The 17078-nt window shown below is 27.8% G+C and overlaps 1 protein-coding gene across 1 annotated transcript in view; it reads left to right on the top strand.

Annotated features, from left to right (window-relative positions):
* The first annotated feature begins 1826 nt into the window (after window positions 1-1826).
* LOC145252327 (uncharacterized) overlaps window positions 1827-17078 on the top strand; it is a 332123-nt gene continuing 316871 nt past the window's right edge. The window contains exon 1 of the mRNA XM_080111736.1: window positions 1827-2054. Coding sequence (XP_079967862.1) covers window positions 1940-2054 — 115 coding nt within the window. The 5' untranslated portion in view covers window positions 1827-1939. The remainder of the gene's footprint in view (window positions 2055-17078) is intronic.

Raw genomic sequence — 17078 nt, 5'->3', positions numbered from 1 at the left:
AACGACCTCGTGTCACATTTTACTTTCGTGGGGAAGGAAATAAATACATTAAATAATTAGAAAAGAGGGTTGCCTTTTTTCTGTTGTTCTTGGCCTTTGTAGTATCTGTTCTCCCAGCTACCTCATTTTTTGATATTCCAAGACACCCACCACCGGGTTCTCAGGCTAGCTTTAAGGCACTTAACTTTTTGTCACTTTGACTTACTAACCTTGGTTAGTGGGACCGGCCCCCTTTTGGGGAGTCAGGACCCTTTTTGCTCCCTCAGGACCGACGCCATTGTGTGGTAGTTTGGACCCAAAACCGATCCCTTCTTTGGTGTTTTCGGGACTGACAACACTTTCTTTGGTAGATGCGACCTGGTCGGTTAGCTTTAGTCTTTGTGTTTTTTGGGAACTTCGTTTCCTCCTCCCCTCTGAGGTTGAAATGGTCTATTCTCTCCACAATTCACCCTAGAAGCACTCTGACCTGCTAGGCAACCACTGTTCTTCCTTCGCTGCTCCCCCTCTAGCGGGGGATTGAGCTGATAACCGGGGTACCTTTTTCGCTTCCGTGTTGGGGTATTTTGTGGGAAGGGTTTGTTTTTATTAACCTTCTTCGTTTCCACTCTCCTCTCAGGGGCGAAAATGGCTATCCCCTCTTTGTCTTAATTGTGACGCGGCACTCTGACCCGGTAGCACCATTCAAAAGATTTGACCTTTGCAGTCTCTAGCACAATATTCAGCCAATTTTGGGTCTAAACATTTTAAATTTCATATAAATGATATTCAGAATGCAGCAAGCTTTTTAATCAGTTTTTGGATGGAAATTGGCTGCCAAGAAGTTAAAGTTGAAAGAGTTGACCTTTGCAGACTCTACCAAACTCCTCCGCCAATTTTGGGTCTAAACACTTGAAATTTTAGATGTAGGTTACTAGGACATGTGTCAAACTTTGTAATATATATATATATATATATATATATATATATATATATATATATATATATATATATATATATATATAGTCCATCTATGAATTCTGACGAAGCTGGTTGGATCTCTCCTCATCTTCAGAGGATATCTTCCTAGCAGAAACAATATGTAAATTTATTCTGAACTAACTACTGTGGTTATCTTGAGTGTGATTTTTACAATGCTTCGGTCGATATAACCTCCGACCTTCTTCAGGTGTATCTTGTAGAACTTTGGAATGTTTCTGTCGAACTCGGAATTTGGATGGAATTTCGAGCAAATAACAAATAACCCTAATCTCATCTCAAAAATTTAGAAATATCACAATACTATTTTCATAGGAATGTTAAACTCATATTTGATGTGTGTTATTGGTCTTTCTGCCAAAAAACTCATTTTTCTTACTATCCAGAAAAATAGCTGCTTTATCAAAGCATTTTTGTTGATTAAATATATATCCCATTCCGTGGAATTTCCACAGGTTCTGCTAGTTTTTACTAATTCTGTAAGCGACTGGAGCTGTTTAGATGATGCCTCTATTCTATATAAATAGCTGAAAAACTGATTCAAATTATGTTTAGTGTAGGGAACATGCTAAAAGGACGAAGCGGAAGAAAGCATAGGCAAATATAGAATCCAACTAATTTTTCTGTACATTTACATAAGATTTCATGGATTTTAAATGCATTTTCTAATATCCGTTTTATTGTCTTTTCTATGTTTTTGTTTGTTGGAAGTATGAATAAAGCCAAAACCGTCCCAGGCAAATAAAATAAATCTAAATTGGTTGAATTTATAATGATGATAGAGCAAAAGAAACTTATCTTTTATGGTAAGCGAACGTGAGAAGAAGACAACTGCTATTTTCATCTTTCAATCAGGATTTCATGTAGATACGATTCTCGTCTTACCGGCCACAAAGAAAAAAATTAAAAATAAACAACAAAAATTACTATTAAGAAATGAAAAACGTTACTGAGTCTCATTTCTATGAGACGCTTAAGTGGCGTCATTAAGAATTCGTCCCCAGATAAAAAGAATCCTGGCAATAAGATGGACATATTCTCTATGTATTCAATAATTGTGACCCTCTTCTTTCTGAGCGGTAAGTTTCTTTGTAAATCTTTCCATTCATAATTAGGAATTTCTGTGAATGAAAGTAAATGATTATGAAACAACCATCTCCATTTATTCACTTAATTTGCCCCCCAAAAAATGTATTTTACACTTAGTTCCTCTCCCTCAAGACACAGGAATGGGTATGTTTGATCTGGCAGAACGGTGGTTCATTAAAATTGTGGGGTGTGCGTTCGCGCCTGGTCCACAAAGTATGGAAATAAAAAATTTAAAAATTAAAAAAAAAAAAAACGTTTACAAGTGTTTTTGATATAGATGTACATAAGAATTCTTTGATAAGTATGTTTTAACTTAAATAGGGATGGTAAAATAAAATTGTGGGGGCTGCGTTCGCGCCTGGCCTCCATATAATTGAAATAAGCACAAACTTTAATAAAGACTTTTCATATCTATCTGCATAAGTATACTTTGATAATTATGTTTCAGTTTGAAGAAATATGGTATAATAAAATTTTGGGATGTTCGTTCGCACCTGACCGCCATAGAATGGAAATATGTCACAAAGTTTAACAAGTTTCTTTTAATATAGATCTATAGAATATTGTGATAAGTGTTTCAGTGTGAACAGGTATGGTATAATAAATTATGGGGGTTTTCTATTTTATTTTTACTTTCATCATATTTTGCTTTGGTTTTGATACCCCCAAATTCGAAGCTATCTTTTTACAACCCTTTCTTTTCATAACCTATCATACTTTCATAAATCAGAGTCCATTTTCTGTAGGCTGTTTTTGAACCCAGTCAACGACGGGTACTTTTGCTAGTATATATATATATATATATATATATATATATATATATATATATATATATATATATATATATATATATATGCTTCACTATTTGTTACCAAGTAAGATCTATCATTTACTTGTAGTTTCATTAAATACTTTTGCGAGCAAAATCCGATCCCGCATTTTGCTAAATTCTACCCTCTGATGAGAAGTAAAGTATTTCTTCGAAACTCTGCGGATTAAGGACTATTCACTTATTTTGTGCTTCCTTTTTAAAATTAAATATGTTTTTAACTCTTTTTCAAAGTGTTTTTTAACATGTTTCATTAACTACTTGTTCTTATATATATATATATATATATATATATATATATATATATATATATATATATATATATATATATATATATATATTTACCAATGGTGAAAAAACCGGACTAGAGTGCTCAATGTGTAGTCAGAGCAGTATATAGGAAATTTATTACTGTGAGTCCAGAATGAGTTTACAAATTGTTTCAGCTAGAGGAAAATCCTCAAAGAGAGGAAAAAATCCAACTAGCATCGTCAGAATTCATAGATGGACTAAGTTATAAAGTCAAATAAGAATGGATAAATCATAGATAAAGGGGAGTTAGAAAAGAAGGGAGGAGTGGTGGGGAGAGGACGTTGGAGTTTAAAGTAGTAGGAGTGTATTAAAAAAAAGAGAGGGGTTTATAATTAAATATTAATTATGTGTAAATTCTTATATACGTTTTTTTTTGTTTTTTTTTATTATTTAATTAACTTACTGATATCCTTACTTTTTTACTTTATTAAATAAACCTATAACGTATAATTCACCTATTTACCCTTCTATTTCCCCTTTCTTTCTTTCAACTTAACGCCCGACAATTCAAAAAATTATAAATAATAAATTAAAAACAAAAAATTAATTTTTTCAATCTCTCCCTGCCCAGCTAATTTATATATATATATATATATATATATATATATATATATATATATATATATATATGTATGTGTGTGTGTATGTGTGTATATATGTATGTATATGTGTGTATGTATGTATTTATATGTGTATATATATATATGTATATGTATGTATATATATAGTTATTTGTATTTGTGTGCGTATCTTCTACATGTGTGTATATGTATGTGTTTATATATATATGTTTTTGTATTTGTGTGCGTATCTTCTACATGTGTATTTGTGTGTGTGTGTTTGTTTCTCTGTGTGTATGTGTTTTATTCACTTATTATAAATATGTCCCTAATAATTTTATGAATTTATTATTATTTGATTAAATTACTGATATTCTTACCTATTCCTATATTAGTAAAATAAACTTGTAACTTATAATTCATTAATTTATATTTTTTCCTTCTCTCTTTCCTTCAACTACAACGCCCGAAAATTTAAAAATTATTTATAAAATATTTTTCAATTTCCCCCCCTCCCAGCTAATTTATATTTATATATATATATATGTATGTATATGTATATATATGTATATGTATGTGTAAGTGTCTGGATGTATGTGTATTTGCATATATGTTTATATATGTATATATGCGTGTATTTTTATGTATCTGTGTATGTGTGCATTATGTGTTTGTGTATGTATGTTTTTTTATATATATATGTGTATATGTATATATATATATATATATATATATATATATATATATATATATATATATATATATATATATATATATATATGTATGTGTAATCACGCATGTGCTTTTCCCCCATTTACGTATGTGCATTTGCTGTACACATTTATGCGTGTGCTTGTATTTGTGTGTTACTTATTAAAAATGTTTTTTTTTGTTTTTGTTTTTTTCCTATTATTTAAGTTACTTACTTAAGCTTTCACCTATTTTATTTTATTTCATTAAAATAAACCTGTAACGCATAATTTCTGCCTGCCCGGCTAATTTATTTATATATATGTTATATTTAATTATATATATATATCATTACACTATCAAAATAAACCTGTAAAGTATAATTCATTAACTTATTTTTCCTTTTCTTTTTCTTTCCATTTTATAAACAATAAATATCTTTCAATCTCTCCCCGCCCCGCTAAATTACTTTAAACCCCATTTTCAACACGTTCCTTCACTAACTTTAACTCTCCAACCTGTTGCCATGTTACTTATGCCGTTATCAACCAAAAGTAGCGTCTTTTAAGTTTAAACCGTTAAAAAAAAAAAAAAAAAAAAAAACGTATATAAGAATTTACACATAATTAATATTTAATTATAAACCCCTCTGTTTTTTTAATACACTCCTACTACTTTAAACTCCAACGTCCTCTCCCCACCACTCCTCCCTTCTTTTCTAACTCCCCTTTATCTATGATTTATCCATTCTTATTTGACTTTATAACTTAGTCCATCTATGAATTCTGACGATGCTAGTTGGATTTTTTCCTCTCTTTGAGGATTTTCCTCTAGCTGAAACAATTTGTAAACTCATTCTGGACTCACAGTAATAAATTTCCTCTATATATATATATATATATATATATATATATATATATATATATATATATATATATATATATATATGTAATTGACATTCTCTGTCTGTCTAAGGCATGGTCCTATCAAACTCCTCCTTCAATTTTTGCTTACAGACTTGAAACTTGACATATAGAAGATTAAGACCTTTGGGACAAATTCGATTTGTTTTTTTCAGCTGGTAAAAATAGCTGCTAAAGAGTCAAAATTGAAAAAAAAATTGAAACTTCACATGCGTAAGTCGACTTAAATGCTCTTGTACACATGCGTAAATAGACATTTATATGTTATAGTCTGTTCATTTTTAACTATTTCGTATCCATCTGATGATAACTCAGACGGTAATGGAACACTATATGGTTTGATTTTGAGTTTAACTGATGGCACCCAAGTCATTTTTTTAACGTTTGAAATCACTTCCATATATTAAATACAATAGATTAATCAAAAGCATATTGGTTCTATAATAATAAATATGAAATCTATATAAATTAAAACATATTTAAGCCTATTTTACGACCAGGTCACACCAAACGGCACCATATTTTGGGTCTAAACACATGAAATTTTAGATGTAAGTTACTTAGACAAGGATCAAATTTTTGAAGTTGATCTGAGCACAAAGCAATAAATGTTAAGGGGTCAAAATTGGGGTCAAAGTTTAAAAAAATTGAACCTCTGCGGTCTCTACCAAATTACTCAGCCAATTTTTTGTCTAAGCATCTAAAAATTTACATAAAGTGTATTCAGATATAGGGCAAGCTTTTTAATCGTTTTTTCGGCGAAAATTTGGCTGCCAATGGGTCAAAGTTCAAAAGATTTTACCTTTGAGGTCTCTAGCAAACTATTTAACCAATTTTGGGTCTAAACATTTTAAATTTTACATAAATGGTATTCAGAATGTAGCAAGCTTTTTAATCAGATTTGAGCCAAAATTAGGCTGGCAAGAGGTAAAAATTAAAAGAGTTGACTTTTGCAGAATCTACCATACTCCTCCACCAATTTTTGGTCTAAACACTTGAAATTTTAGATATAGCTTACCTGGACATGAGTCAAACTTTTTAATATATATATAAACATATGCATAAAGTAATGAACAGTACATAGGGCCAGAGCAAAGCCGGGTTTAACTGCTACTATATATATATATATATATATATATATATATATATATATATATATATATATATATATATATATATATATATTATACGAAAATATTCATCTAAAGAGTCGATAGCCTGTTTCATAACCTTAAACAACTGTAAACAAGTTTCCTACCTTTCATACCTTGGGTTATAGTCTGATTTGAAATATTATCTGAAAATGACTTAAATCGTCAAATATATATATATATATATATATATATATATATATATATATATATATATATATATATATATATATATATATATATATAATTTTGCCAACCCTGGTAATTAGTAAAAACATGAAGAAGATGCTCAATAATATTGCAGAGCAAATATATTTTTTATTACCGTTTTATATGTTTTAGTTACACATGTTTCTCTTACCTGATCGTATTCACGATCCAGCAACTTCGTCAGACTTGAACAGAAGTGGTTATTATGATTTGAAAAGACAATATTAGAAGAAGACGGTGAAAAAGGGGGGAATCTCAATTTTGATCTGACAGCATGTAAGTTTTAAGATTTAATAATTAAATAAATAAATAGAACAACATCGAACACAGGTGAAGTTGAGTTTAAAAACTTTAGCTAGATAGACACGGATTTCGAGTATATATATATATAGAGAGAGAGAGAGAGAGAGGAAGAGGGGTAGGTGGAGAGAGAGGATACTGGAGAGGTAATGTTGTCGTAGTGCCATATGTAATTTGACACATTAATTGTTTACGCGAATTTGTGGTGGACCTTGTTTGGAGTAACTAAGATGCGTCCTCTTAAGGTAAGCAAAAGTTACAACCAATTTAAGTGAATTACCTATTTAAATACATTTGCTTTAAAGGTCTTTACGAAATCAAATGATTTAAATTAAATTAAAAATCGCCGGGCATGGATTGTATAGGTATAAAATTATAAAATATGCATGTAGATAGGTACACTAAACCGACTTTAGAAAATAAAAATAGGTGTAGAAAAGTCATTTCGTTTTACCCCCCTTCAATATAATGGTCAAAACCAACTAGGCAAAAAAAATTTCAAATTATAAACACCCACTTCCCACCTAATCACACACTACACAAAATCTTTAATAAAAACACAATTAAACTTAGCTACAGCTTGGAAAAAATAATCAAGAAACATAATAGGAAGATACTTAACATGGATAAAAATACAAATAACACTAACAATACTAATTGTAATTGCACGAATAAATCGGAATGCCCAATTAAACAACAATGTCTACTAACAGAAGTAGTATATAAAACTACTATTGCTTCCACAGAAAACCCAAACGACAAAAAAATACTATATTGGCCTGGCCGGCACCTCTTTTAAAGACAGATTTAGAGTACATGAATGCTCCTTTACAAACCCCAACAATCCTAACAAAATCTCACTAACTTCCCACTGTCTACATCTAATCCAAAATATTCGTACACTAACCATTGCTTGGAAAATCTTCAAAAAATCTAGCATATGTAAATCTTTAAATTCTCCATGCCTATCTCTAATTTCTAATTTTAAAGATCAATTACTTAACAGAAAATACAAAACTACCATAAACTGTCGTCATTACAAATCCCACCTTCTTAGCAACTATGCACCTTTTTGAAACATCCCCCAGACAAGGTTTTTAATCTACCAAACCATACATCCGGTACAACCATCTACCACATACAACTAATTACTGTAACATCTACACACTTAAACCCTCTAACCCTATTTTCCCTATACCAGATCCTATTCTACACTGTTATCCCGCCCCTAAATCCAGCAAAATAACCTATACTTCCGAATATTATCAATTGAAACCCCACTTAACTTTTTACCATACAATTACCTAGTAATCTACGTCCATTGATCTCTGAGTTAAATTTATACACCTATTTCCAAAACAATTCCCCAGTTTGTTGGAGAATATTACATTTATATACATATATATATATATATATATATATATATATATATATATATATATATATATATATATATATATATATATATATATCTTATATAGATATCTCCATATAAGTACGGGCATGTAATAGTTTATAATGTATATTAGAATATAGTTCAAATCAAATACCTCAACCTAGGGCCATAAGTGAAATATTTAACCTCCATAAAACTATCCTAGACCTCTCCACAAACTCTATAATGATACATTCCCGGGACCACCATCCCACCCAACTATTAACCATATAATCATCTAGAACCCACACTCCCTCCCTACTAGCTACGACAATAGCCTAAAATACTCATGAATACTCATAAATTAATTACATTACCAAGTCACCTACTTATTTATGCATGTATATGAGTATACTCAGAACACCATTATTAATATGCCTTACTCGATTTTTTCTTTCTTTTTTTTTACTAAGTTCAGGTTACTTACTTAGTCCCAAAATCTACGAGTATGCGTGTGTTTGTACGTTTATATTCTCCTGTATGTTCTGTATGTGTATGTATATATGTGGGTGTTGGTATATGTGTGTGTATATATTTATATATATGTATTTATTTGTATTTATATCGGTGATTGTATGCATGGGTCATATTTATATGTATATGTGTATGTGTGTCCATGTGTGTGTATGCACTTGTATATGCGTGCCGGTATACATGTATATGTATTTATGTATGTGCATGTGTGTGCGTGTATTTGTGTGTCCTTGCGTATATGTTTGTGCAGATATATATTTATGTATGCATACATACATATATGTACTTGTGTACACATGGATACATGTGATATATTTGGCACTAAACTCGCCTAATTAATTAGACTTACTGATATAGAACACTTTTATCTTCCTTCTTTTTTGCATATATTTATTCATATATATATTTTTCTATATTTAAAAATTTTTTTTTTAGATTTGTGTATATGTATTTATATTTCTGTATGTGTATGCATATGTTTGTATATGTATGCGTATATGTATGTGTATATGCTTGTATATATATATATATATATATATATATATATATATATATATGAACAAATGATTAATAAAACATGTTAAAAACATCTTGAAAAAGAGATAAAACCATATTTAATTTTAAAAAGGAAGTGTGTGTGTGTGTGTGTGTGTTTATATGCATATATATTTTTGTTTGCTTCTGTGTACAATGTATGTATATGTACTGCATTTGGCACTAAACTCGCCTAGTTAATTATAGTTAATTATACTTATATATATATATATATATATATATATATATATATATATATATATATATATGCACACACACATAAACCTATATACATAAATGTATACATACATACACATACAAATACATCGATATATATAAAAATAGAGATGGGATATATATATATATATATATATATATATATATATATATATATATATATATATATGTATGTATATATGTTTATGTGTATGTGTATATATGTATATGCATATGTATATATCTACCCAATTTCCTTTACTTTCATTTTTACTATTATTTTTACTTTTATCATTGTATTATTAGTATCGTCTCTGTTACTATTATTATATATTTTTGTTATCATTATGTTATCATTATCATTATGTTATCATTATTTCTTTCATTATTATCATTATTAGTGTTATTTTATTTCATTATAAATATACAAGTTATATTTTTTAGCTTTTATTATTATTATTATTATTATTATTATTATTATTATTATTATTATTATTATTATTATTACCTATATCTACCTAACTTTTATTTTATAATTTTATACCTAATTTTTAATTTAATTTAAATCATTTAATTTCGTAAAGACCTTTACAGCAAATGCATTTAAATAGGTAATTCACTTAAATTGGTTGCAACTTTTGCTTACCTTATGAGGACGCAACTTAGTTACTTCGAACAAGGTCCCCCTAACAATCCGCGTAAATCATTAACATGTCAAATTACATGACACCACGACAATATTACATATCCCGTCTTCTCTCTCCACCTACCCATCTTCCTCTCTACATCTCTCTCTCTCTCTCTCCTTTCTCCATATACTCGAAATCCGTGTCTATCTGACTAAAGTTTTTAGACTCAACTTCACCCCTGTTCGATGTCTTTCTATTCATTTATTTAATTATTAAATCTTAAAACTTACATGCTGTCAGATCAAAATTGAGCCCCCCCCCCTTTTTGTCATCGTCTTCTTCTAATATTGTCTTTCCAAATCATAATAACCACTTCTGTTCAAGTCTGACGAAGTTGTTGGATCGTGAATACGATCCGGTAACAGAAACGTGTAACTAAAACATATAAAACGGTAGTAGTAGTAGTAGTAGTAGTAGTAGTTATAATAATAATAATAATAATAATAATAATAATAATATATATATATATATATATATATATATATATATATATATATATATATATATATATATTCTTTATTTCAATTGTTATCTGGGAATGGGACATTTAACCGCTTCTTCAAGCACTCCAATATGTGTGTTCACGAGCGTACATTCATACATGTGTATAGCAACTTTGAAAGTTTAAAGCTACAGTTTTAAACTTTCAAAGTTGTTGCACACGTGATGAATGTTTGTGAACACACAAAGAAATACAGTTTTAAAGAAATGCAATTGTAAAATTATTACAGTCAAATATTTTTTGTTAATGGTCAAACTGTCTTTAGCATTTTAAAAACAATTGTTAGAATTATTACAGGTTGAAGAAATAACATTGCTACTGTTAAAATCAGTGACATGCAGGGATATTGGACGAAGGTGACGACTCCGGTTATTTACTTCTGTGGAAGATTCCAATTTTTTGAAGCATCGCCTGCACACTTGTTCGATTATCATACATCTACAATCGATGGAAATTATTACACACGTAAAATTTATCCTTTTTTCAAATTTCTGCTAATTATCAGTTTTTAAATTACTAAAATATATTGATGCATAAAAATGGCGAAAATGTGTTACGTTTGAAATATTTTATGTTGCCAAAATTTGCACACGAAATTTTACAGGGTCTTCTCATTGAAAGACATGCTGATTGAGATAATAAAAAAAAGTTCTTTTCATCCGCTTTTATATTTTTTAATGTTTTTCTCATATTTCTAAGGATTGGTTTATTTATTTAAAAGCAGGCTTAAAATGAAGAGAGGTCAACCCATGAGCGCCGCCAAACATTTGGACATCTTGGGGGAAAAAGATGACTTTTATTTGATAATTTTCAATTGTTATAAAGATTTTACTACTTGATTGGAAAATGATTCGCTTTTATCGATTTCTTCCTTTTTTTTATAATCACTAAATTTGTAAAAGATGTTCGGAGTAAGGTGTCTATGGGGTATTATTTTGCCCTTGTTTGACATAGAGCAAATCAATTTCATACAAATGAAAAGAATAAAGAATTGTACATTTTAAATAATTTTTACAATAGATTTATGCTTGGTATACATCATTTAGATAATTTTTGTTTTATATTATTACTATATTATTTTACATTATATTCTTACACAGTCTAAACATAAAGACAAACAATATATTTTTTAAGTAAGAAGGCAATATTAGTATACAGTACTGCAGGTTAGGAAATTATTTTCAATAGAATCTATTCAAAGCAGGTTAGCAAATTATTTTCAATAGAATCTATTCAAAGCAGGTTAGCAAATTATTTTCAATAGAATCTATTCAAAGAAGGTTAGGAAATTATTTTCAATAGAATCTATTCAAAGAAGGTTAGCAAATTATTTTCAATAGAATCTATTCAAAGAAGGTTAGCAAATTATTTTCAATAGAATCTATTCAAAGAAGGTTAGGAAATTATTTTCAATAGAATCTATTCAAAGAAGGTTAGCAAATTATTTTCAATAGAATCTATTCAAAGAAGGTTAGCAAATTATTTTCAATAGAATCTATTCAAAGAAGGTTAGGAACTTATTTTCAATAGAATCTATTCAAAGAAGGTTAGGAAATTATTTTCAATAGAATCTATTCAAAGAAGGTTAGCAAATTATTTTCAATAGAATCTATTCAAAGAAGGTTGGCAAATTATTTTCAATAGAATCTATTCAAAGAAGGTTAGCAAATTATTTTCAATAGAATCTATTCAAAGAAGGTTAGCAAATTATTTTCAATAGAATCTATTCAAAGAAGGTTAGCAAATTATTTTCAATAGAATCTATTCAAAGAAGGTTAGGAAATTATTTTCAATAGAATCTATTCAAAGAAGGTTAGGAAATTATTTTCAATAGAATCTATTCAAAGAAGGTTAGCAAATTATTTTCAATAGAATCTATTCAAAGCAGGTTAGGAAATTATTTTCAATAGAATCTATTCAAAGAAGGTTAGCAAATTATTTTCAATAGAATCTATTCAAAGAAGGTTAGGAAATTATTTTCAATAGAATCTATTCAAAGAAGGTTAGCAAATTATTTTCAATAGAATCTATTCAAAGAAGGTTAGCAAATTATTTTCAATAGAATCTATTCAAAGAAGGTTAGCAAATTATTTCCAATAGAATCTATTCAAAGAAGGTTAGCAAATTATTTTCAATAGAATCTATTCAAAGAAGGTTAGCAAATTATTTTCAATAGAATCTATTCAAAGAAGGTTAGCAAATTATTTTCAATAGAATCTATTCAAAGAAGGTTAGCAAATTATTTTCAATAGAATCTATTCAAAGAAGGTTAGCAAATTATTTTCAATAGAATCTATTCAAAGAAGGTTAGCAAATTATTTTCAATAGAATCTATTCAAAGAAGGTTAGGAAATTATTTTCGATAGAATCTATTCAAAGAAGGTTAGCAAATTATTTTCAATAGAATCTATTCAAAGAAGGTTAGGAAATTATTTTCAATAGAATCTATTCAAAGAAGGTAAGGAAATTATTTTCAATAGAATCTATTCAAAGAAGGTTAGCAAATTATTTTCAATAGAATCTATTCAAAGAAGGTTAGCAAATTATTTTCAATAGAATCTATTCAAAGAAGGTTAGCAAATTATTTTCAATAGAATCTATTCAAAGAAGGTTAGGAAATTATTTTCAATAGAATCTATTCAAAGAAGGTTAGCAAATTATTTTCAATAGAATCTATTCAAAGAAGGTTAGCAAATTATTTTCAATAGAATCTATTCAAAGAAGGTTAGCAAATTATTTTCAATAGAATCTATTCAAAGAAGGTTAGGAAATTATTTTCAATAGAATCTATTCAAAGAAGGTTAGCAAATTATTTTCAATAGAATCTATTCAAAGAAGGTTAGCAAATTATTTTCAATAGAATCTATTCAAAGAAGGTTAGCAAATTATTTTCAGTAGAATCTATTCAAAGAAGGTTAGCAAATTATTTTCAATAGAATCTATTCAAAGAAGGTTAGCAAATTATTTTCAATAGAATCTATTCAAAGAAGGTTAGCAAATTATTTTCAATAGAATCTATTCAAAGAAGGTTAGCAAATTATTTTCAATAGAATCTATTCAAAGCAGGTTAGCAAATTATTTTCAATAGAATCTATTCAAAGAAGGTTAGCAAATTATTTTCAATAGAATCTATTCAAAGAAGGTTAGCAAATTATTTTCAATAGAATCTATTCAAAGCAGGTTAGCAAATTATTTTCAATAGAATCTATTCAAAGAAGGTTAGCAAATTATTTTCAATAGAATCTATTCAAAGCAGGTTAGCAAATTATTTTCAATAGAATCTATTCAAAGAAGGTTAGCAAATTATTTTCAATAGAATCTATTCAAAGAAGGTTAGCAAATTATTTTCAATAGAATCTATTCAAAGCAGGTTAGCAAATTATTTTCAATAGAATCTATTCAAAGAAGGTTAGCAAATTATTTTCAATAGAATCTATTCAAAGCAGGTTAGGAAATTATTTTCAATAGAATCTATTCAAAGAAGGTTAGCAAATTATTTTCAATAGAATCTATTCAAAGAAGGTTAGCAAATTATTTTCAATATAATCTATTCAAAGAAGGTTAGCAAATTATTTTCAATAGAATCTATTCAAAGAAGGTTAGCAAATTATTTTCGATAGAATCTATTCAAAGCAGGTTAGCAAATTATTTTCAATAGAATCTATTCAAAGAAGGTTAGCAAATTATTTTCAATAGAATCTATTCAAAGAAGGTTAGCAAATTATTTTCAGTAGAATCTATTCAAAGAAGGTTAGGAAATTATTTTCAATAGAATCTATTCAAAGAAGGTTAGGAAATTATTTTCAATAGAATCTATTCAAAGAAGGTTAGCAAATTATTTTCAATAGAATCTATTCAAAGCAGGTTAGCAAATTATTTTCAATAGAATCTATTCAAAGCAGGTTAGCAAATTATTTTCAATAGAATCTATTCAAAGAAGGTTAGCAAATTATTTTCAGTAGAATCTATTCAAAGAAGGGTAGCAAATTATTTTCAATAGAATCTATTCAAAGAAGGTTAGCAAATTATTTTCAATAGAATCTATTCAAAGAAGGTTAGCAAATTATTTTCAATAGAATCTATTCAAAGCAGGTTAGCAAATTATTTTCAATAGAATCTATTCAAAGCAGGTTAGCAAATTATTTTCAATAGAATCTATTCAAAGAAGGTTAGCAAATTATTTTCAGTAGAATCTATTCAAAGAAGGTTAGCAAATTATTTTCAATAGAATCTATTCAAAGAAGGTTAGCAAATTATTTTCAATAGAATCTATTCAAAGAAGGTTAGCAAATTATTTTCAATAGAATCTATTCAAAGAAGGTTAGCAAATTATTTTCAATAGAATCTATTCAAAGAAGGTTAGCAAATTATTTTCAGTAGAATCTATTCAAAGAAGGTTAGGAAATTATTTTCGATAGAATCTATTCAAAGAAGGTTAGCAAATTATTTTCAATAGAATCTATTCAAAGAAGGTTAGGAAATTATTTTCAATAGAATCTATTCAAAGAAGGTTAGCAAATTATTTTCAATAGAATCTATTCAAAGAAGGTTAGCAAATTATTTTCAATAGAATCTATTCAAAGAAGGTTAGCAAATTATTTTCAATAGAATCTATTCAAAGCAGGTTAGCAAATTATTTTCAATAGAATCTATTCAAAGCAGGTTAGCAAATTATTTTCAATAGAATCTATTCAAAGAAGGTTAGCAAATTATTTTCAATAGAATCTATTCAAAGAAGGTTAGCAAATTATTTTCAATAGAATCTATTCAAAGAAGGTTAGCAAATTATTTTCAGTAGAATCTATTCAAAGAAGGTTAGGAAATTATTTTCAATAGAATCTATTCAAAGCAGGTTAGCAAATTATTTTCAATAGAATCTATTCAAAGAAGGTTAGCAAATTATTTTCAATATAATCTATTCAAAGAAGGTTAGCAAATTATTTTCAATAGAATCTATTCAAAGAAGGTTAGCAAATTATTTTCAGTAGAATCTATTCAAAGAAGGTTAGGAAATTATTTTCAATAGAATCTATTCAAAGAAGGTTAGCAAATTATTTTCAATAGAATCTATTCAAAGCAGGTTAGCAAATTATTTTCAATAGAATCTATTCAAAGAAGGTTAGCAAATTATTTTCAATAGAATCTATTCAAAGAAGGTTAGCAAATTATTTTCAATAGAATCTATTCAAAGAAGGTTAGCGAATTATTTTCAATAGCATCTATTCAAAAAAGGTTAGCAAATTATTTTCAGTAGAATCTATTCAAAGAAGGTTAGCAAATTATTTTCAATAGAATCTATTCAAAGAAGGTTAGCAAATTATTTTCAATAGAATCTATTCAAAGAAGGTTAGCAAATTATTTTCAGTAGAATCTATTCAAAGAAGGTTAGCAAATTATTTTCAATAGAATCTATTCAAAGAAGCCTCAATATTTACAAATAGTCAAAATAATTACATCACTAGATTTGTTTACTTACTTGTTTGCAGTTGTGTAAACAATTCTAAACATTTAAAGTCTATAGTTTATACAGATATAAAATAGATTTGGCACATTTTATCAACAATTACATTTTTACATTATGTATGCTACTAATCTCAGATGAAATTTCTAAATAAAAATTACAACGATTTAATACTTAATTTCACAGCAAAGATGAACATAGTATTTTAGGGTAGATCTTAAGTTTGAAGACATTATTTTGTTAAAATATATTGTTTTTTTTTATACATTTAAAGAATATTTACTCGTTATTAGATTATTGTGTTATTTTATGAAATAAGTTTATAATATATACATAAGTACATCTAATAAACTAAACATCATTATTTAAAAAAAATTATGTATATATCATCAATTATCCACAGCAAGAATGTAATATTTTAATCATTGTATATTTATTTGTTTATTTGTTATTTGTCTTTATTTATTAATTTTTTACACAAAATAATAAAATGGCTTGATTTTTACCAAAGCTGTGTCTTGGTCCAAGGAAGTTCTCATTAGATTCTAGATGTGATATCTGGATTCAGGATTCTTCCTTTTGATTTGGAAAATCGTTGTCTTTCATCATTGTCAATTTTTCAAAAAACTCATATCTCAACTTAATGCAGGTTCAAGATTTACCAACACTTTTCGTTTAAACATGGAACATTTAACATTTTACAACTTCAAAGGAATCTAAGTAAATAT

This window comes from Euprymna scolopes, chromosome 29 (genome assembly GCF_053919585.1).
Source record: "Euprymna scolopes isolate OS-2025 chromosome 29, ASM5391958v1, whole genome shotgun sequence".
In the NCBI taxonomy this organism is placed as follows: Eukaryota; Metazoa; Mollusca; class Cephalopoda; order Sepiida; family Sepiolidae; genus Euprymna; species Euprymna scolopes.
Note: the sequence above shows the minus strand (reverse complement) of the source record. Positions and strands in the feature narration are given on the sequence as shown.